The 22,870-nt window shown below is 43.3% G+C and overlaps 1 protein-coding gene across 2 annotated transcripts in view; it reads right to left on the reverse strand.

Moving 5' to 3' along the window:
* Window positions 1-6,374: 6,374 nt before the first annotated feature.
* Window positions 6,375-22,870, reverse strand: part of ENTPD4 (ectonucleoside triphosphate diphosphohydrolase 4) — a 29,604-nt gene continuing 13,108 nt past the window's right edge. Inside the window, exons 5-13 of one of the 2 annotated variants that reach the window (XM_031442207.2) lie at window positions 22,284-22,434; window positions 21,502-21,605; window positions 19,318-19,377; window positions 18,906-19,036; window positions 17,091-17,257; window positions 14,171-14,495; window positions 12,699-12,784; window positions 11,695-11,856; window positions 6,375-10,516 (exon numbers count right to left, since the gene is read on the reverse strand). In XM_031442207.2, coding sequence (XP_031298067.1) covers window positions 10,288-10,516; window positions 11,695-11,856; window positions 12,699-12,784; window positions 14,171-14,495; window positions 17,091-17,257; window positions 18,906-19,036; window positions 19,318-19,377; window positions 21,502-21,605; window positions 22,284-22,434 — 1,415 coding nt within the window. In that variant the 3' untranslated portion in view covers window positions 6,375-10,287. Of the gene's footprint in view, window positions 10,517-11,694; window positions 11,857-12,698; window positions 12,785-14,170; window positions 14,496-17,090; window positions 17,258-18,881; window positions 19,037-19,317; window positions 19,378-21,501; window positions 21,606-22,283; window positions 22,435-22,870 lie in introns of both variants that reach the window. The other variant, XM_031442206.2, reaches the window with a different exon arrangement.

The following is a 22,870-nucleotide window of genomic DNA, read 5'->3' on the forward strand; positions in this document are numbered from 1 at the left end:
TTGTTTCTTTGTATGCCTTCTGATTTCATTGTTGTTGTTGTTGAAAACTGGACATTTCAATCTAATAATGTGATAACTGTGGAAACCAGATTCTCCCCTTTCCCTAAAATTTGCTGTTTCTTTTGCTATTGGTTTGTTTGTTTGTTTATATTGTTGAAGGCTGCCTCTCTGCCAAAGAGCCTCCTCAGAAGAAACTAATGTCTTCTTAGGCCTTTTCTGAGTCTGCACCTTTCCCTGAGCCCATGTGGTCACTTTCTAATTTTCCCTGGGGATACACTGTATTTTACTTTATTTTTTAATTGGCAGCTGTTAGTGGTGCCACCTCTAAAGCACACACTCACCCGGATCTTGACTGGAAAGGAAGGAACCTCAGGTCCACTCCTGTTTCTTCTCAGGGACACCAGCCAATTAAATCATCCGACTAAGGGTTTTTTCATTAATGGTCAGTTCTAGTTATTTTTTAATTCTTAGTATGGCTTCTTCTTTGGCATAAGAGTTGCTTAGGAATGTGTTTTAAATTTTCAAATATTAAGAGTTTAAAAAATTATATTTTGTTAGTAATGTCTAACATAATGATACTGTGGTGAGAAAACATGGTCTATGGGAAACTAATTGCTCAAAATTTGTTAAGCTCAAATTTTGTAAATGTTCTACATGTGCTTCTAAGTAAATACTCTATAAATGTCCATATATTAAGTTTACTTGGCATGTGATTTAAGAGCAGTGAACTGAGTTTTGCTGCTTGATCTATTGATAACTGGCAGAAGTGTGTTCAAATCTGATAGTGAATTCGCTCATTTCTCACACTGGTTTCCCTCCCTTTTTGAGGAGTCGTTAACTATTTCATCATGAGAACCATTTCTTCCTAGAACGTGCTAGAGAGTGCGCACGCGCACAAGGTAAGAGCAGCCGCTAGGTGGCGACATCTCTTTCTGCAGCTGGACCTGCAGGTGGACTCCAGCCCCTGCGGTTACCCAACAGCAAAGCCGTGGAATACACTGGAGATGGGGGTGGGGGTGGGGGGGGCTGGACACCAAGTCCCAGCCCCACCACTTTCTAGCTGTGTAGCAAGTTACATAACCTCGCCACGGCTGTTTCTACACCCTATAAAGTGAGAGCAATAAATGCACCTCGTCAAGATGCTGTCTTCGGGATAATGTGAGCTGATAAAGTGCTTACAACAGGCTGCCTGGCACATCATAAGCTCTTACGCTATTAGGATAATTCTGTGTAGGAAGCACTTTCTTTCTGTTCAATAAAGGAAGACATTTGAGCCCTGCTTCCTGCCCCTGCACCCCAGAGGGAGAGGGTAGAGTTAAGCATCCATTGCCCCTTGGGTGTAAGCTCATTGTTGCCCCTTCCTGCAAGGATCTTATTTTCCTTCATTCCACAAATATTTATTGAGCCTTTACTGCGTATCAGGCCCTGTGCCAGACACTGGGAATTCAACACTGAAACAAACACACTAAACCCCCTCCCTGTAAATTACCTTCGGGTAGAGCGGCCTCCCAGGGAACACAATGACTGTACAGTGTGCTAGAAGGTGGTACCCTGGGGAGAGATTAGAGCACAGTAAGGGGGATGGAAAGTGCTGGGGAGGGAAAGCAGTGCCAGCTTTAAGGAGGTGGCCAGGTGGGCAGGGACGGCAAGTCATGGAAGGTCTGGAGACCAGTGGGACTGGAGCGGAGTGGGGTGGGGAGAGAGATCAGATGTGGTCAGAGAGCTGTGGAGTTGGGGGAGGCACATTGTGTAGGGCCCTGTAGGCCATTATAAAAACTTTGGTTCATCCTTTGAGTGAAACAGAGGAGCCAACTGGGTGGGTTTGGCCAAACAAGTGTTGTGATCTGAACTGGGTTTTTTAGGGCTGCCTTGTTGGAAAGAGACTTGGGGGTGGGGTAATTGACCACCCCCGTGGGCCCTGAACTGAGGCTTCACTGGGGTGTGAGAACCAGGAAACTCTGGGCCAATGGGTGTGGTTGGTCAGCCTAAAACAAGGAGACCAGTGTTATCAGTTGTCCTCCTTTCATAACCAACTGTATCCCCCATAATCTGCACTTTAATGTTTGGTATTTGAAACATGCACATCCTCACACAGACAGACGCAGTGTTGCGGGCCTTACATTTACATAAATGGCACTATGCTAGGAAGCTCATATCTTTGTTAGTATTCAACTGTTTTTAAGATCCATCCATTTTGTTGTTCTTGTGTTTAGTTCACCGTTTCTGATGGCTGCCCAGTGCCCCCCAGCAGGCAGCTGCCACCTTTACCTTAAATAACACTGCTGAGAGCATCCTCTGTCCCTTATGGACCCAGGGAGAAATGCCCCTGGGGAACACTGGATCTGGGACACAGACAAGCTAACTAAAGTGCTGCCAGCTTGCTTCCCAGACTGGGGTCTTCACCAGGATGAGCAGTACAGAAGTGACTGTCCCCACATCATTGCCAATACAGGGGCACAAGGTAGCCGCTCTTTATTTCCATTTGCACAGGTCTGGCTCTCAGTTTCTCTCCTCTTGTTAGCCACTCGGGCTTGCCCTGTGAATCACCCACAGCCCATTTTTCTTTTGGATTTCCTTCTTCCTGCTGATTTGCAAGAATCCTTGTATAATATGTATTAATCCTTTTCCAATTTCAGTCACTGCAAATGCTCCTTTGGTCTGCCACCTGTTAGCTTTGATCGTGATGGCTGTTGGACAGAAATCCTTCCTTTGGATGCAGCTAAATCCATCCTCTCCCCTTTCCTTGCATGTGGTGCTTTTGGGGGTGGGGTTTAAAAAGTGACTAAATTTTGAGGACAATTAAGAAGGAAAAAAAAAATCTGAAGCTATGCTTAGAGTAAGGTCAACATACAGAAATTATTTTCTCTAAGCTGGGCTTTGGAAAATAGCTATCTTACTTTATCTCTACTCATCAGTGACTAATTTTGGGGTTTCTTTTCATTTTATTTTTCAAGACTAAATGGTTAGGAAGGAAGGAAATCACTTGAAGTAAATTTGGTTTTCTTAAGTTTTTCTACATAAAGCTTTAAAAAAAATGAAATACAGTTGATTTATGATGTGTTAGTTTCAGATGTATAGCAAAATGATTCTTTGTTCTTTTTTGGGCGGGTACATAAGTGTATTTATTTATTTATAATGGAGGTACTACGGATTGAACCCAGGACCTCGTGCATGCTAAACATACACTCTACCACGAATCTATACCCTCCCCCCAAAATGATTCTTGAATCTGAATCTTAAAGAATATGAAAAAGAATATATATGTTTTTCAGGTTCTTTTCCATGATAGGTTATTACAAGATATTGAATATAGTTCCTTGTGCAATACACTAAATCCTTGTTGCTTATCTGTTTTATATATAGCAGTGTGTATATGTTAATTCCAAACCCCTAATTTATCCGAAACCCCTAATTTATCCCTCCCTCCCACCTTTTTCCCCTCTGGTAACCATAGTTTTTCTATGTCTGTGAGTCTATTTATGGTTTGTAAATAAGTTCATTTATGTCATTTTTTTTTTAGATTCCACATATAAAAGATATCATATATTTGTCTGCCTTACTTCATTTAATATGGTAATCTCTAGGTCCCTCCATGCTGCTGCAAATGGCATTATTTCATTCTTTTTTATGGCTAGTAATATTCCATTGTGATATACACACACACACACATATATCTATATGTAAAATATAAAATAATAAAATAAAAAAATATATAAAATCTCTTTTTTATCCAGTCATCTGTCGATGGACATTTAGGTTGCTTCCATGTCTTGGCTATTGTAAATAGTGTTGCTATGAACATTGGGGTACATGTATCTTTTTGAGTTAGAGTTTTATCCAGATACATGCCCAGAAGTGGGGCTGCTGGATCATATGGTAACTCTTTTGAGTTTTTTTAAGGAAGCTCCATACTGTTCTCCATAGTGGCTGCTCTACTACATAAAGCTTTAAAACGCAACACTCCCTGCACAGAGTTCATAGGAGGGAAGGCGTGGACAGATGACCAAGAGGGAAGCCTGGGGTTCCCTCTCACCCTTCACACCGCATTGCTTGTGCTTTTAAATCTGCACAAAACTCTGTGATCTGGAGAGAAGAAAGAAGATCGAGAATAAAAGCTTTGGAAAGGAGCCTAGAGTTAGTGACTTGACAAAGAAACCAGATTTTTTTTTATGAGACTACAAATATTTATGAAATGCTATGTGCTTCGAGCTGTTTTCTTTATTGGATTAGTTATAAATATAGAAATACAAAAGTAGGCACAAGACCCGATCCATATTTAAGGGGATTCAGGGATGGGACAGACAGACCGATGGACAACAGAGCCACAGACGGTTGAAGAGGATTTTAAAATTAATTTGAACACTACGGAGAACGGCGAGGAACTTCTAGAAAATTGTTTTGCTGCCATGACCCAAATAAAGAACTTTACAAGGCTGGGAAGGGCCCACTGAACGTTCAGGTTTCTCAATCTTTTTGAATCTAAAACCTAGGTAATAAATCAAGCTTGTGCAGGTGGAGATGGACTCGGAGGAGGAGAAAGAGCTGAGTCTGGTTCTTGGAGCTGAAGTCACGTGTAATCACAGGCAAGAAGAGGATGATTCATCTTCCAAAATCGCTCACTTCCCAACTCATGAGCACGAAGACAAAAAAGGGTGAAAGGTGCTATTAAATGACCAGTTATAAACCTGGCAGAACAGCGAGAAGGGCCAGCCCAAGGATTTCCTAGAAATAATGCAGTGAAAGAGGGCGACCACGCTGGGAATTAGGAAGGCGCTCTGTCTTCCGGTGACCTGGCCACAGACCAGCTTCTCCCCCTTCTCTTTTTCTGAGGAGAAGAAAAAAAATCTCCTCATTCCCTCCTTTGAGTTTCTGTATTTAAGAGAAAAGCCCGTCTTTCGTGCCCATCACTGCCATGTCCTGTGAGGAGCGTTCAGGACTTGTCTCAGGGTGGAAATCTCAAGGCCGGGCTTTCTTGTTTGGGCTCCTTGTTTGGGTCTCCGACACACAACCAACTGGCTGTTGATAGAGATGTTTAAGTGGCCGTGAAGTCTGGAGCCCGGTTGCATTCACCTGCCAAACAGGATCAAGGGTGATGGGCCGAGATGGACGGCCAAGCACCTTGGCCTCCCTGACGGGTCCTCGGCTGCCTTAATGGATGTGTTAACAGAAAGCGGCATCACTGCGTTGGGAGGGGAGCTAAGCTTGCTAAAGACAAAGGAAAAGCCGGCAGATCAACTCTCCTTCTGTAGGAGGCGGCAGATCAAGGCTGAGGCCATCAGGCTCCCCAGACAAGGTGGGGCTGGGGGGACCCTTCAGGGTGGAAGGTTTCCTCCGGACAGGACAGGACGCCCCAGGCCAATCCCCATGTTAGGCTTTGGGAGAAAGGGCGCTCCTCTGTCTTTGATGACTTTTCGATAAGCAGACAGTATGTCTCCGACAGAGATGCCTGCAAATCTCTCCGTGCAAACCATTAGCATTTCAAGATCTCGGAAAAAAAAAAAAAAAAAAAAGATCTGCTTGTGCATTCCAGACTCATGGGGCAAATGGAAGCAGGAAAAACAAACAAAAACCCAGAACTGCTGCCTTTCAGATCTGCTAACGGGCAGCTGGTGGAAACAGGCACTTACTTCTCTTCCATCGAGTGGAATAAAATTTAGACAGCTTCAGATGCCTTAGGTGTACTTTAATGTGTTTACCCTCCGGCACAGAGGCCTGTATTTATTGCATTGCCTCAAAAGCTATTTAGTGGGTTCCCCCTTAACACCGTTATCCCCTCCTTCCTGCTGTGGGTGGCTCGGCACAGCACTCCTGCGCACACCGCCATTTGGTTCTGCCTTCCCCGGATCGTCCCCGCGTTCAGTTTTCTTGTTCCTAACAGCTGGTCCCCTTCCCTTCCCATCTGTCTCTTCATCTATTTTCAGGTTATGGCTCGGGCCCTTCCTCCTCCACAAAACCTCTATATTCTCGAACAGCTGAGAAGGGGCAGCCCCCGATAGTTGTTAGTAACACTCAGAATGGGATTCGTATTTCTCGAAATAAGCTGATGGCTTTAAGCTTAGATCTAATCACAAAATGGTGTAATATAAGGTCAGCGTTGATTTGGCTATTTATAAGACAAAATACATAAAAGTTGGTTTGATTCATTTCTTTTTCACATGTATATATACTTTAGATATTGTTAACAGCTACTTTTAAATGATAACCAACCTTATAAATAGTAGTCTCTGAACGCCCTTTATAAATGATGAATGGTTTAACGTTACAACTTGGTAAGTATTTCTCCTTGAGCCACAGGATGCCTAGGACCCCCCCACCCCAGGGCACAGAGCAGCACTGCACTATGTGCCCATTAAATACAGCAAATGCACAGTGTGTGTACGTAGTCAGACTCAATTTATTTTACTGAATTTAGATTCAAGTTCAATTAAACATTCTAACAAGTACCAAGATTCAGACATCAGAGAAAAACCTATTTAAATCACAAGAGAGCAGCTCACACAGAGTCTACGGGCCAGCGGATGAACATCCATTTTATTGATTCTTAACACCCATCCATGTGGAGTGTGACAACATGAAGCTGCCAAATGTAGACAGTGGAGGGACATCACAACCATCCCCCAAAATAAGTATTCTTACTTTGAATGGAAAACATCGTTCAAATAAAAAACACTTAAAGATGCTCCCTTGGTTGATACAATTTCCAACTGTAAAATCAAATCTGAGTTAGCAGAACAAAGAGATCTCCTTGATTGGTCACATCATTCACTACTGAAGGGAAAAATCAACCTAATAAAAACAATACCCTGGAAGAGAAATAAATAAATAGTTTAACTTACAGGTAGTTCTGCTGCATTGCACGTCACCACACAAAATTCTAAAGCTGATTTTTTTTTTTTTGAAAGCTTGGAAAACACGCTTGCCTTTTTGAGTTTCTTGCTAAGTGGTGCAGGCTTCTTGTAAGGAAAAGGATCCTCCATAGGCCTGAGTTTAAAATTCAAATACCTGTTCATCCGGAGCTTGCCCACCTGGGCGCACAGCTGTGACAACAGGTGGTGAGCAGGCGGCCTTCTGGGCCTCCAGGCGGCCAGGCCGAGCCACGGCCGCCTCTTCAGTTTACCCCCGGGGTGGGCAGCGCGGCTGAGTCTAGGGTGGAAACGGGTGTAAACCACTCGTAGCAAATCAGCCTGTACTTCTCATGTGATGTCCTTCAATGGATTGTAAAATCCTGAGAGTGTCCTCCAGAGATCTGAGGAGCAGCAGTAGGCGTCTTTCCACCAAGAGTTATTAACACACGTTTCTCTTTGCCAGGCTCTTAGCAAGTCCCCACCAGTCCAACTTCTTTTGCCTCCTATTGCTGAAAGTGTTCAGATTTTACTGCTTTCTTGGCCTGCCCTTCATGGAGATGAGTTCTTTGCTTCCTAAGTTAAGCCCATTCCTGCAGCCTCTCACCCCAGCCTGCACCTGCGTCACGGAGAGGAAATCCTGGCGGTCTTCCCGCCAGTGGTACCAGGCGGTGAAAAACTACCGAGACCTTTCCGTGACTGCAGACGTCTCAACGCAACGTAGTGAGCCCTGAACAGCATGTTTAAAATTGCTGGCGGGGGGTGGGGAGCAGTATTTTTCCTGGTTTATTAGAAAACTGATCTTGGAAAGAATCTAGAGGAAAAGATAACAAGTGAAATTCTGGTGCAAAAACAACTATTTTAAGACTGAAGTCTGGTCACTGTTCTTGCCCATCTCTTTGTGCCCACAAGTGGCAGCGACCTTCCGGAATGAAGAGGATGGGACTGTGCACCTGTTCTTGAACAGACTTTTTGTGCAGGGTCAGCAGCATCTTCTGTGAAGGGACATTTAGTTAATATTTGAGGCTCTACAGATCACACGTAGTCCCTGTTGCTTTTTATTTTTCCATCACTTTTTATTTTTCTTTCTTTAATGACCCTTTAAAAACTGAAACACTGTTCTCGGCTCAAGGGTCTCCTAGACTTGCCCTGTGCGGGACATGGCACCTAGCTGTGCAGAGTACAAGGCCACTGGGCCTTGGAACCCTCACCTGGGGGCTTCTTTTGGAGAGTGAGGTAGGTCCTGGCAGGGGAGTGCTCAGCCTTGGGTCCTCCGTGCTGGTCTCTACTCCGCTCCCCAAATAGTACAGAGCTGGACCAGATGAGCATCCTTGATTTAAAAAGCAGTTTTTTATAGTAGGAAGTCTTCATTAAGGCCTATTTAAATCTGAGCCTGTGCTGGCTTCTCCTTGCTTTGATTTGAAAGGCAAAATCACATACTCTAGGCATTGGGAAATTTTCATTCTGCAGGTTAGGGCCTTACTACTCCAAATGGCTGGTGGTAGAAAAGCTAGTATGTGAACTTCCTTCCTCTTCACCACTAATGCCACCCACAGCCCCAGGGCAAACCCCTCTAAGAAGTCAAGGAGAAGCAGGCCAGTTCACTCTGCCTCTGGGGCATCCATGACACAGCGCATGTGCGGCTGCATCTTGATAAGGAACAGTGTTTACCAGGGACCGAGGGTCTAAACAGCTGGAGACCAGCATTTAAAGAAGCTGGACTTTTTGAGACACATTTGTCTCCACCCTCTCTGAAACAAGTCTTTCTACACATCAGATGCTGTAACACCACACAGCTCCTCCAAGCTGCTTTTTAAATTTGAGAGGTAAACTGTCTACCAAAAGCTTTTCCATTGTCAGAATACTCACTTTGAAGAGCAGAGTAAGAGGATCTGCATTTCTTTCATAAATTTGTAATCTTTTAAGCCATCAATATACAGTATGTCATATTTTTAAAGTAGTTAATAATCAAGATAAAAATCCAATTTTTTTCTAAATTAAATAAGGGCTTCAGAATCAGAATTCTTTCTCTCACCAGTAATTTTTTTAAAAAAGCAGCTGATGGTTCTCAAAATATACATTTGCTACCAACTAGATGAATTTAGCTGTTCTGGAGTTAGGAAATAGTGTGCACGTGTGCGTGTACACACACACACACACACACACACACACACACCCACAGAGTATCACCTAAAAATAATGTATGAGAATTCCCGAAGCTTCTAAACTAAATGAATAGGTGAAAAACAACCAATCACACACACATCAACCCAGTTGTCCTTTTTAGGTTTCTGTTTAAACTGTCACACTTGTTATCCTCAAAATGTGAGCTGACTTTTTTTTTGGATGAAATTCTTCTCTTGGTCGGATTTACAGTGGAATTGCTGACACCACCTCAACCACAAGGTAATAAGGAGACTCTGTCAGGCTAAGCATGGGGTCTCCGAGGTAAAACTGCTGAGACAATTGATAAGTAACAGTGGGGTGGGTACCAACTTGAAGATGGAAGAAACTGGACACAACCCAACAAGGACAAATATTCTACCGAGAAATCCTGACGTGCCTATTGGCATTACCAGCTCTGGTTCTACGAACACCGAAACCAGCGAGACCATGAATTTTCCAACTCGCTCACACACACAGTGTTCTAAGGCTGCTGAAAGATGGGGTAAAGAAAGTACCTGTGATCAGGAAAAGACAACAGTAATGGGGACTGATTTTTCTAAACGAAATGAAATGAAACACTGAATTCTGAAGTGTGTGCTTTTAAAAGTAAGAGTACAGTGTTGCCTCATTTTCTTTCATCAGCGTCTCTCTCTCTCTCACACACACACACTCACATACACACACACACACACACACACACACACACACAGAGCGCTCTGGTCGTTACTTCCTATTTTTCAGGTCTCTGCACTCTCAGTTTAAAACACTGTTCCCTCCCGGTGCCAATATCTCTCTAAGTTGGATATAAATGGTTTTGGTTTTTTAAACCTGCAAAGAAAACAAATAGCAACAGCCCGGAACAGTAAGTAAAACTAAACAGCACCTCTTCAGGTTAGTGCTTTCAGGACAGAGGGAGAAAGAGGATTTCAATTCAGTCAGTTGGTGTTTGGTTCTGCGAAAGCACCCCCGCGGTCCCACCCTGCTGGCAGAAAGCAGCCTTGGCATTTCCCTCCAGTGTCAGAGTGTTTTTTGGCAGACGTCCTATGCAGCAAAAATGAAGTGATTTTCCCTTTTTCCTACTCCTCAATTTAAAGCCGCACACAGAACGGCTAAACGCAGTACTTCTAGGGCAGCACAGTTTACGAACAATGGATTTTGTTTTTGTTTCAGGGAAACCAAAAGGGAAAAGGAAAACCACCACCACATGAGAAGGAAGAGGAGAAACCCTGAGGCAAAAATGGCTTTTCCTTTAGAGTCTTCCGGGGGCTGTGAGTCCGGTTCACAAGGTACCCGCGATCTTCTGGGAGGGCAGGCCCTCCTCCAGCCAGAGGGTGGTGGTCGTGCCGCTGCGGGGGCCCCGCCTGTGGATGCGCCGCAGCCGCAGCAGGTAGAGGAGGATGGCAAGCAGGACCACCAGGAAGCAGCCGGAGAACAGGTAGTGATTGTACACGAAGGAGAAGCCCCGCCAGTGCGCGTGGCTGGCCCGGAAGGTCTCCTGCTGGATGTCTCTGCCCACAGGGGAACAAGAGCAGACGGAAGGACTCACTCATCAGGCAGGAAGTGTGCTGAAACGGTGCCCGGGACATTGGGGAGGGGGGCTGGTTTAGGACTCCGCTCTGCAGACAGAAGCTGTAACTCAGCCTCTGAGGCTGTGTCCTCATCTCTAAACACAGGAGGATGTGGCCCAGCAGAGGGCTGTTGTAAGTGCGAACAAGATAACACGCGAAAGTGTATTTGTAAGTCTGTAGCTGTTACCGTCATAATAACGTGGGTAACAAAACACAGAAAAATTTAGAACTGTGAGGGTGTCACTAATACACAGAAGCCAATGTGGAACCAAACCATGTGTCTGTGATCAGTAACACCCACTACTCACAATTTTTGCAGTTAACCCAGCTAAACCTATTGCTGGGAGATGCTTAATTAAATAAGGGGGAAAACCCCACAAAAACAGCTAATACTTCACTTATTAGTAAACCAGGATTCTTATGTTGGGGGGGGGTCAACTGACAACTGGGTCTGTGAACTTGACTGGGAAAAAAGGCACATGCTCTTTTCCCAGTCTCTGACTGTAAAGCAGTATTTCCACTGAATGCAGACAAAAACTGTCATAGCATCAGCAAGACTTGTGCCTTTGTTTCTAGTGACACTCATGATCTCTTACATCACACTGTGGTGTTTTGCAGATGCCTCAAAATATCACGGCTAGGCATCACTATGCTGAAACCACAGAAAGCATGAATTCTGTTGCCGGGCCTTGTTGTTTAATGTGCTGATAAAGAACATATATTAGTATATCACAAATTTATCTTCTGTAATATTTTGATAAATGTACTGCAGTACAATGGCTTCCTCTGCAACCTATATATTTACATGCATTAAAAACAAGATTTTGAGACGGAGTCCAAGGCCTGAAGGTTAAGAACCCCAGAATGAACCCTTCTGTGCAGAGGCTAGGGAACAGACAGTTGAGAATAATCAAACACTTCGGTGCCGCATATGCTGGGGTGGTGGGAAGGGAGGAGGCACTGCTGGGGGAGACCAAGTCAGGCTTCACCGACTCTCCCATTCCGCCCACGGCCAGCGCTAACAGCGCCTCAAGCACCCGCACCCACCACCGCCGCGATGCCTCAGATACAGAGAATCGTCTTCCGTTTGATTCTCGTTACCAAATTCCTAGCCATACCTCAAGGGTAAAAAGCGGGTCCTGTAGAGGATTGCTCCGAGGGTCCACTGAACCTCCTTGTCATAAACTTGCAAGGCTGTCTTTAAACTTCTGTAGTTGATGGGAAACGAGAAGCCCCTATGGAACACCTCAAACATCCAGGCAGATTTGAAGCACTGATACCTACGAATAGCATACATGTGAGTGGGACTGATTCACTGGTCAAAACACACGTACGCAAGTTGGCCTTGTGCTCTGTGACCAACACGGGTGCACAGGCTTCAGGAGGCCGACGCTCTGAGAGCCAAACTGTTTGCATTCCAGGCTGATTTGCTTAGTTTATGCCCCTTGTCCCACACCATCCACCTGTCAAAATCAATTCGCTCATAAAACTTGGTCCAAGTATAATTTAATGTGTGGCAAGAGAGATTTTTTTTCCCCTCAGGCCTTCCACCACTTAGTCAATTCAGTATGGAATAAATGCTGGGCAAGTTCCAGCTTCTCTGGACCTCAGTTTATCATAAAATGAGAAGACACGAGGGTCCTTTTCTACTCTGACAGTCTATGATTCTAAAAATTTATCAGATGCTTGCTTTTTGGGCTAAGCAAGTAATAAGATATAATAAATAATAAGACAGTCAGTGTACTTAAATGACTTAGAATGAAAGAGGATTTTCTTTAAAAGCAATCAAATAACTGTAAAATGACGCACAACATGATAAATGCCACAGATATAATGAGTGCTCCAAAGATGCAGAGACAGGGAGTCTGGTTGAGCAGACAGAGGAAGACTCAGAAGGGACAGCATCTGACCTCTGACCTCGGGGCAGGACAGCAACAGGCAAAGGGCAACTCCAAGTGGAGGGACAGCAAAACCGAGCAAAGAACAGTGACATATGTTTGGGTGTGAGTATTTGCCGTCTGTTTGAAAGGAGCCCAGGGTAGATGGGAGGGGGAGGGACTGACCGGGATAAACAGGCAGGTCGGGGCCGGGGGCCCAGGCTGAGAGGTGGTCCAAGACTTACTTGAGCCTGTGGAGGTCGGCGTGAGAGGCATACAGTCCTCGGTCGAAACGTTCCCGCAAGACCGACCACTTTGTTGCACAATAATCCTGAAAGAAATTTCACCCCCCAAAAATCATCAGTAAAGGGTTATTAAATTTTGTTTTCATTTTAAAGTGTTTACCAGATTGCTATCCATAAACAACACATCCTTCCACTTAGGGAAACACAAGCTTAACTTACTTACGTGTCCCATGAAGATGAGACACACAAACGCTCAGTGCATACCTACTGATTAGCAAAGGCAATGCTTGTTCTTTGTCTTAAAATGAGGCCAAACTTTTTGTTAAAGAGAGTTTCACTGCCCACAACCAGCCTCTTCAAAACTGCTCAGTTTCTGCCTCCGTGACTGCACGTGACGGGCACAGACTTTCGGAAAAGAAGAGCGGTGCTTCAGCAAGTTCAGATGAACGTCTGTGTCTGCGGCTGCCAGGCTCTGGGGGCACCAAAGATGGTTCCGGAAGGCTCTGTCTTTAAGAGCAGGGACAGCGATGCCACCTCTTCCTGAAGTTATTTGTAATGACATTGCCGTCAGTCGCTGGTATTCACTGAACACTGTGCCAGAATCTTTTTTTTAAATGGAGGTACTGGAGATTGAACCCAGGACCTCAGGCATGCTAAGCACGTGCTCCACCACAGAGCTGCAGAACAGCCCTGGCGCCTTTCCTGAATGTCACGCTTAAAGCAACCCCTTGACATGGCTACTATTCTGGCCTCTATTTAAAGGATGAAGACGCTGAGGCTCAGAGAGGCCGTGAAAGTTGCCACAGGGAACACGGAGACCAGCACTCAGCCCGGGGGAGGGGGTGAGGACGGGCACAGCAGGCAGAGGAAAGAGCACAGATGGAGACCCAGCGGGAGGCAGCGCGGACGGGAGGGCAATAATAAGAGCATAAAGAGCCAGGTGGGGAGATGAGGTACCGGGCGGGGAGGACGGGCTAAGATATTTGAAATTCATCCTGGAAGCCACAGGAAGCCGCTGAAGACTTGAAATGGGAGACCAGGTGGCTGTGATGGGGTTTCAGACAGAACACTGGGAGCAGTGCAGAGGGTGAACGAGGGAAGGAAGACCAACTGGGAGCAGGCTCCTGCAACTGTGCAGGTGACAGACAGAGGCCAGGCCCAGGGCAGTGAGGGCAGGTGGGACAACGAGGCTGCGAGGAGCACTGTCAGGTCATAATTACAGTGAAATGTAAAGGACCAGAATCTGGGAGCCACCGAAGGCCAGTGCAGCTCACGGAGTGGGGGCAGAAGTCGGCTCGCAGAGGACTTTTTGCTTCTGCTCTATTTCTCTCGCCCAGGCAAGGGGACAGGACTCCCAGGGAGCTGCACCGCAGCCGTCCGCCCTCCACCGTGCCTTCCCGTGCCCGGGGCCCCGTTGCCGTCCGCACCGGCCTCCCCAGGACACGCGGGGGAGATGTTTCCTTGCAGGTTACCTTCGCGGCTCTGGTAAACGCAGCGGCGCTGTAGTCTCCCCCCATCCGCAACACATCCTCCGTGCAGTAATAGAATTCAGAAAAGCCGTAGAATTCGCTGTTCTGGAAGTGAATAGGGGGCTGGTAGACCCCATTGAGGGAGGTCTGTGTCTCGTTCGTTTTGTTCATGAAAGGCTGGATGGTCTCTCGACACAGGTCAAAGTCCCCTGTTCCCCGCAGGAACAGCGTCTGACCGTTTTGCTGGATTTCATCTTTAATGTCCAGGGGCAGGCAGGGGTCCAGGTATGGAGTATCAGGAGTCAGCCCAGTCTGTTTCCCCAGGAGCCTACAGGACAAGGAGAAACTTCAACATGAGACCGACAGAAAATTGTGTGAAGTGGCTGTAACTCAGCGTTTGTCAAACTCTGCCCTGTGGAACACAAAAGGGTTCCCGGGAATATTCAGTTAGGAAAACACGGACTCCAGCCCTTCTTGAAGATTCATGACAGGCACCTGCACACAGAAGACACCTTAACAGGGTCCAGGGACTCTACGACCTGGTCAGATTGCCCCGTGCTTCCCATGCCCTGTGTCACAGCCTGGCACCTATGGCCACTGAGGGTCCATGGTTAGTATATTTCTCCTGCTCACTGCAGTTGAATGCCACCCACTGGGTTGTTCCCAGCTCTGTTTTTGCCACTGGTGCTTGTGATTTTAATTATAAATGGGTGAAGCATGAACTGTGAAAAGAAGTTGCTGGTCCTGTGAAAGCTAGGTTAGATGCCTTCGAAAAATGTGATAAAAGCAAACTGCTAGAAAACTGCTGTCAAATTAGGTGTTAGCAAGACAAAAAATAAAAAGTTGGCAAAATTAGTAAAAAATCTAGGAGGAATTGGTATCAAACTGCTTCACAGATGTCTTTACATCCTTGGTATTCTTTAAAGAAAGTCAAAATGACCTTAAGACGAGTAGGTGCAGTGCATGATGGAGACACGACGGATGTAGCCCAAGACTTGAGTCCAGAGCAAAAGGTTAGCAAATGAATGCAAAAGTTGAAACAAAACGCTTGAGCTTTGATTCTATTCTTATGATTCTCTGTTTTAACTGATTTTTTTTAAGTTAACTATTGATCCTAACTGCTGTAGGTAAGTTTCTCTTGTACCGCAGGCCCTGAGAAGTCCCACAGAAAGAGAACTGTGTTCACTGAACGCACTGTGCTCACTACTTCAGCGACACCTCCAAATCTGTCATCCCACCCCATGTGCTCACTGTTAAGCAACTCAGAGACAGAACAGAGCTTACAGCATCTGGAGTTATGTTAGTGTTTGGTATCACGACATCATATGGGCCTTAAAGGTGCTGACCACTTGACTTTAATATTCAGTCACTGACGTTAGGTCAAGGGTTTTACTTGCCCATTCAACAGACAAGCTGTTTATTCCTAAGATCAGGGTAACTCAAAATCCACTTGAATGTAATAAATTAAAGTCTTTGCCATTAATTAAAAATGTCTAAGTGATTTAAAAAAACAATCATCACTACTAAATGACAAAGAGATAAAAAGGCATTTCAAGGCTCAATTCATGACATATGTGATGACTAGTATTTATAATTACTATAAAAGTCCAAGATGAGTCAAATGTTTGCTTCATGCCACAGTTTTTAGGTTCTCTACGTCTAAATTAAGAAGTACCAGCTTCTCGACATTAAAACCAATTAGTAAAAATGAGGGTTGCAGAAGGTGTTTCTACAAAATTCTACTTCGAATGCCACTTACAAAATATTTTTAAGACTATTACTAAAAATGACTATACCAAACTGTGCTATCTTATAGACCATTTTTTAAAAAGAAACTGGGACTCGTAATCTTTTAACTAACACTATTCAATTAATGTCTAGAGCAGACAAAGAATAAGTTGTTATTGCTTTTCCTATTCACATATGCAAGTTTTTGGAAAATGAGGTACTGACTGACTCTGAGTTGGCCTTTCTTAAAGTTCAGGCCTCCACAGGTTTATTAAGATCAAATTATAGCCAGCATTTTATAGTAACTATAAATGGAATATAACCTGTACAATTGTGAACCACTATGCTACACACCTGAATCTTAGATAATACTGTACATCAATATACCTCGAGAACAAAGATTAAATCGGTCAAGGAAATACACTATTGTTTATGTCTATGAATGAGGATTTTCCCCTCAGAATGTTTTATCAAAACAAACAAAACAAAGCACCGTAATTAAGAAGATACTTCACATAACCTCAGATTTCAGATTTTTTTAATTCATCCAAACGGCTTTTCTGTTCTTATGGACTAATTTCAAATAAATAATTGCTATACACTTAAAGCTTATAAAATAAATTCAAACTGATAAAGTGTTTTTGTATATTTCCTGTATCAGAATTCTTTGTAAACTCATTTTTAAAAGTTTCACTGCTAAACATGTTTAAAACCACTAACTTTGACTTCTAGATCATTTCTTTCTCTTGAATAACTTCCTTCACTATGGTCTTACCCACTAAACAACTGCCCAGGCTGGCTTCCCACAACATCGCCAGGACATCACATAATTCACTGTTACCATCACTTACCACAGGCCTCCAGGAGCCTGAGTGGCCCAGGTGCTGAGTCTCCCCAGGACTCTGTAATCTGGACTAGCGACACCCAGGGCACCAAAGCACTTTAATATCCTGACAGTGAAACTTCTAATCCACTGGGGGAACCGTGGGCTGAGAGACCCCCTTTCGGCTGGGGCCGGAGGCAGGACTCCGCTGTTCTTTTGTGTCTTCTCCCAGCTCGGCCGGCAGGGCGGTAACAAGCTGACAGTGCTGACATACGTCTGCTGACTGAGGTCTCCCTGCTCTGCCTGGATGTGTCTCCTATGAGGACAGACCTAGGTTTCAAAGTGACTGCTGTGCAGTGGAAGGTGCTTTACCTGTTCTTTTGAACTGTGCTGGCAAATATTCTGTCTTCATATCTCTGTCTGGCAGCATTGCCACCAAACCCAAGAAACGTGGCCACGTAGACACGATACACATGCTCAGTTTGGTGAACATCACATCCCAAGTTAAATTCAGCCAGCAGGTTCTTAGCTACTTCCTCCTGCAGGTGTAAGGATCACAAACTTTAATATGTTAAGCAATACACAAATATTGTCAAATCTTGTCAAAAAGAGGGATCTAAAAGGTTTCTTATCAAAAAGGAGCAAAAATTTCTGCTTCCGCATTTCCCAAGCATCCTTTCTTAATAAATTAACACAACAATCCTGACTTAAGAAATTTCAGATGGGCTGCACATTTGTGATACTGATATGACTTTCTGAAAAAGGAAGTTAGCAATATAGATCTACTAAATCTACTTATGGAATCCTATGCTTTGAAACTATCCTAAACATTGAGAAGTCTTTATACACAAAGATGTCCTTGGAAATTCTGTGACAGGAAGAAATGGATGTCATCAAAATGTACAATCCTGAGGAAGGGTTAGTTATGGTAACAGTTTATGAAGGAATATGCTTAGGCACTGTTACATAAAGGGAAAAAATTGTACAAACAGTAAGATTATGACAACCATATTTTTAAAGACTATAAATAGGTAAAAAAGAATGAAAAGAAATACACCAAAATGCTAACAATAATATTTTTGGATGATGCATCTGATGCATCTATGGGCAATTTTTATTCCTGATTTTATAGTATTTTTTTTAAACTTGCTTTTTTATATGTATTTTTACTTTATCTTGGGGGAAAAACATGACTTTTTACAAAGAGTGTAATAGTTTCTAGAGGCATGTCTAGATGGGAAGTGGGAAACACCAGATGTAACACTTGAGTTTATGAAGCATTTTTCTAAGGAACTTAATAAATACATCACTAACATTTATCCAGCCGACACAAGGTGCCTGTCAGTGCCTCATATACACTGTATGGACTACCTCATTTAACCTTATGATGACCCTCTGCGAGAGGCATGCACATTTATAGCTGAAGAGACCAGCCCAAGGAAGTGAAGTGACCTGCAGAAGGTCACACAGCTAGTGAGGACAGGGCGGTGATGCAGGCTGGTCCAGCTCCCGTCTTTTCTAACCACACACTCCACTAGGGGAAATGTAGGAAACTCTGGTGTCATCTACAGCTGAATGGGGAGAGAGTCTTAAAGACGTGGAGCAACTCAGGAATGCATCTGGAAACCCTTTACACAGGGCTGCCCAGCCTACGGGGACGACAGGCAGCGGCCGAGAGCACTGATGGGGACGCGGAAATGACAGAGCAAACCGGACATTCAGAAGCGTGGGAGCAGTGGCTACAAACCTCAGCCCTCTCCAGGAAGGTCAAAAGCTGTCTGAGCCACACACACACACACACACAGGTATTTTCCCCAATTATAACTTAAGCAATCAGACGCTATTATAGTAAGTTTTACAACACCTGTTGAGAAAAGAACTGACTGGAAATATAGACAAAAACTCAAGTGTGTGGCTGACACAGACACCAAAGGAAAACTCTAGTAAGTTCAGAAAACAAACCAGCTGACTTCAATGAGCAAACAAACGGCCTAGCGGAGGTTTGCCTTGGTTCCTCCTGTCTCCTTTCTCCTGGGTTGAGAAGGTGGTACCTCGGCAAGCACAGTAAAGATGTGTTCAGACTCAGAAAACAAAACAAAAATGGATGGAGACATGTTAAATGAAAACCAAACCAAACGGAAGGAAATTTGTACAGATAATAACCTGCTGTGAGGAGGCAAAGCTTACAGTTTTGGGGACTTCGTATGCTATCTGGGTTGACACGCCTCCCATGTCGAGAATACCGGCTGTTCTCTTACGGAGGATGGCTTTGCTGCTTTCGCTACCAGGAAGGTTAACTTCCACAACTGCCTCGTCATCTGCAAAGAACAGGAAACACCCATCGGAACAGAACAAACCCAGAGACGTGGGATCCTGTGATGAGAATCCTGTTTTCATGGGACGGTTCAAGGCTCTCTAGGCAAACCCAGCCCACCCCTCCCACTAAGAGCAAGTTAACTGTGTGAGACAGCGGCTCCCCCCACGCTCCTCCTACACACCCAGCTGTGTCACAACGCAGCTCCTTTTCATCCTTCACATGAAACAGAAAACACTGTAACTTGCAGTTTTCAGACACAGTGCCTGGAAACATGATACTCACCGTCTTCAATATGCTCAAATCGTCCAAGGACAAAATTAATGCCAATCCAAGCATACACACCTATAGACATTATAAGAAGAGTAAAGTTTTAAAATACTTTATATACTTCCTATCAGTGCAGTCTGTGCAAAGGTAATTATCTTACTCTCTGACAACCTGTGAAACCATCACCCGAAACAGCACATTTCTCCTGATGTATCTGATCTTTCCCTAGTGGTTTTCCAAGAACTTTCAACTTTACAATTTATAGTTACGTATCATTTGTGCAGGCTGAAAATATAATTCCCAAGGTACCAGTTTTCCTTTGATTTATAGGTTGTTTTGAAAATACTGGAGTTTTTACTTTTAATGAAGTTAAACCTATCAAGTGCAAGGCTTTAAAAGCAAGCAAACTCTGCCTCTTCCATTCCTTTATCCTATGCTTTCACTCAGCTCCCAAGTCTGATTTTCTTTTTGCAATATTCCTACATCCAGTCTTTACCCATTTTCATTACCACCTTGATTTAAGCTGGTCCAGCGATCTAGTCAATTTTCCTGCCCCTGCTCTCCAACTCCAACACACTCTAGTCTCTACTGGACTGACCTACAGAACCACATCCAAACTTCACAGCCTGAGAATTCAAGACCTGTCCAATGTTTTTAATTGAATAAATTTGACACATAACATCATGCAAATTTAAGGGGTATGGTGTGTTACTTTGATACCTTTATAAATTATAATATGATTACCCTTGTGGCAATATTATTACCACATTACACCATGATAGTACAGTATTGCTGGCTATATTCATCTACTGTGCATTAGCTCTCTATGGCTTATTTACCACTCATTACAAGTTTGTACCCTTAAACACTATCAACCTTATCTCCTCTGATAACCAACATTTTACTCTTGTTTTTTATAGTTTGACTATTTCAGATTTCACAAATCAGTGGTATCAGATGGTACTTGTCTTTCCCTGACTTATCTTGCTTATTAGCATAATGTGCTCAAGGTCCATCCATGTTGTCAAAATAGCAAGATACCCTTCCTCCTTCCTCATGGCTGGATAATATTCCACTGTGTACATGTATGACATCTTTTTTTATCGCCCACTGATGGGCGTTTGGGTTGTTCCCATATCTTGGTTATTGTAAATAATGCTTCAATAAACATGGGAGTCCATGAATCTTGTCAAAATTCTATTTTCATTGAAGGGAGAGAGAAAAGGAGCCGCTCACACCACCAAGACGCTGACATCACTAAGACGCGTTCAACTTTTAATATTACTATGACCTTTCAAAAGGGCTGTAATCCCATCAAACTGAAATATTTTTATTCTTTGTCCATAGTGCAGCTTTTCTGACCTGTGTTGATTCACATCGTTCCTTTTGCCTATAATGAGCTCCCATCCCTGCTCGGAGCCCTAACCTTACCATGCTTTGACGTGCTGTATTTATAATTACCCCCAGAGGCCCAGTTCAGGTGCCACTTTCCCCATGAGGCCATGAGGAAAAGAAAGCTTCCCTCTTTCAAATTCTCATGGTACTTTTTACTTATCTTCCTTATGGCATCTAAAACTTTACAGAAGCAATTAACTGTGTACCTTACTTGTCTGTAAATAGCTCAATGGCAATATGTGACTTTCACCCAATTTTGAATTCTCTATCATGTTTTTCACAGAGGAGGTATTTGGTGAAATGACAGATGATTTTTAAATAAATGCTTTTTGGTCTGAATTTCTAGCAAGCTATTCCCCAAATAATTTCATTGAATTGCCATTTCATCCTCAAGGAGAATTACTTCTTTGAAAACAGAACATGTTCTCAGTGTATCAAAGTCAAGAATAATTTCCCCTGCCCAGCAAGTTAATCAGTAGAAGGTCCAACAGCTCAGTACTTATTATAATTCCAGACAGCTGTACAATTTAGGCAAGGAACACAAACCTCTTCTGTCAAAACGAGTCCAAAATATGTTTCCTAAATGTGGTGAAGACAAACTAAGTTATTTTTTTAATGGCTTAATGTTTGGATAGCAAAGATGTAAGAAACTAATTTTGCCATTTAAAAACTATAATATTTGAAGGCTATAGTTTTTCAAACTTTAAAATATTAAGAGTAATTTAATAAAATGTTCATGGGAAAGATGTAGAAGACTGAAAGGAATAGCTTCCTGAATTTCAGGTTGAAGACCAATATACCAACCTTCCTGTTTCCCGGAAATTACTTCCGCATGAGAGTCAGAAAACAGAAAGTCAAAGTGCACAGGGATGTCGGTCAGAAGGTCTTCGAGAATGGCTTTCTGCTGGCTGCAAGACAATCCAAAAATTTACACATCAAAATATGATATCCTGAATTTTTCTGTTTTAAAAAGAGAGAAAAAAAAAACAATACACTATGGCTCTGGCTCTGGTATATCCTATATGAAAACAGTAAATTTTAAAACCATAGCAATTCATTGAAATGGGTAGGGTATATAGCTCAGTGGTAGAGTGCATGCTTAGCATGCACAAGGTCCTGGGTTCAATCCCCAGTACCTCCACTAGATAAACAAACAAATAAACAAACCTAATTACCTAATTGCCACCCCCAACCCAAAAAGAAAAAGACAAAAAAAAAAAAAAAAAAGCAATTCACTGAAAAGACTGTTTATTTCAGGAAGGAATTTTTAGAGGTTGTGTAAATTACGTGATTCCTAGATATAAAACTACAGCTGCAAACAATGAAACTAATAAAATAGAAAATCATTTAAAATGACAACTTCATAGTTTACTACTTATCATGATAAATAAATAAACTCAAAGATATTTGGTGAGTTTCAGCTAAGGGAATAGATCTGGTATTGCTTCAGACTGTCTTCCTTTGGATGATGATGATAGAAGAGGAAGACAAGGAGGAGGGACAGGAGGGGGATGAAGAGGGAAAAAAACCCACCACCACCTCCACCACCACCAATTTGGCTTGGCCCACCCTCATGGGAAGATCACCTTTCGGGGAGGATTCTCATTCCAGCTGTGCAGAGAATGTAGAGAGGGGTCTCTTTGTGCTTTGCCCGTGGTACATGCTCTGCAGCAAAGTTCAAGAGTGGAGAGATGTAATCACTGACTTTCTCTGGAGAGGTAGCAAATTCTGAAATGCCTACAGGAAAAGGACACATGTTAATAGGGAGATATTTTAGCTAATAAGTTACAACTTCTCCATAAAACTGTCACTTTCTGCAGATGACTTGATACTATACATAGAAAATCCTAAAGATGCCACCAAAAAACTAGCAGAGCTCATCAATGGATTCAATAAAGTTGCAGGATGCAAAATTAATATTCAGAAATCTGTTGTATTTCAATACACGAACAATGAACTATCAGAAAGAGAAATTAAGGAAACGACCCCATTTACCATTGCATTAAAAAGAATAAAATACTAGAAATAAACCTATCTAAGGAGGTAAAAGACCTGTACTCAGAAAACTATAAGACACAAATGAAAGAAACTGAAGACGAACAGATAGAAAGATATACAATGTTCTTGGATTGGAAGACTTAATATTGCTAAAGTGACCATACTACCCAAGGCA

Source organism: Camelus dromedarius, chromosome 36 (assembly GCF_036321535.1).
Source record: "Camelus dromedarius isolate mCamDro1 chromosome 36, mCamDro1.pat, whole genome shotgun sequence".
NCBI lineage: Eukaryota > Metazoa > Chordata > Mammalia > Artiodactyla > Camelidae > Camelus > Camelus dromedarius.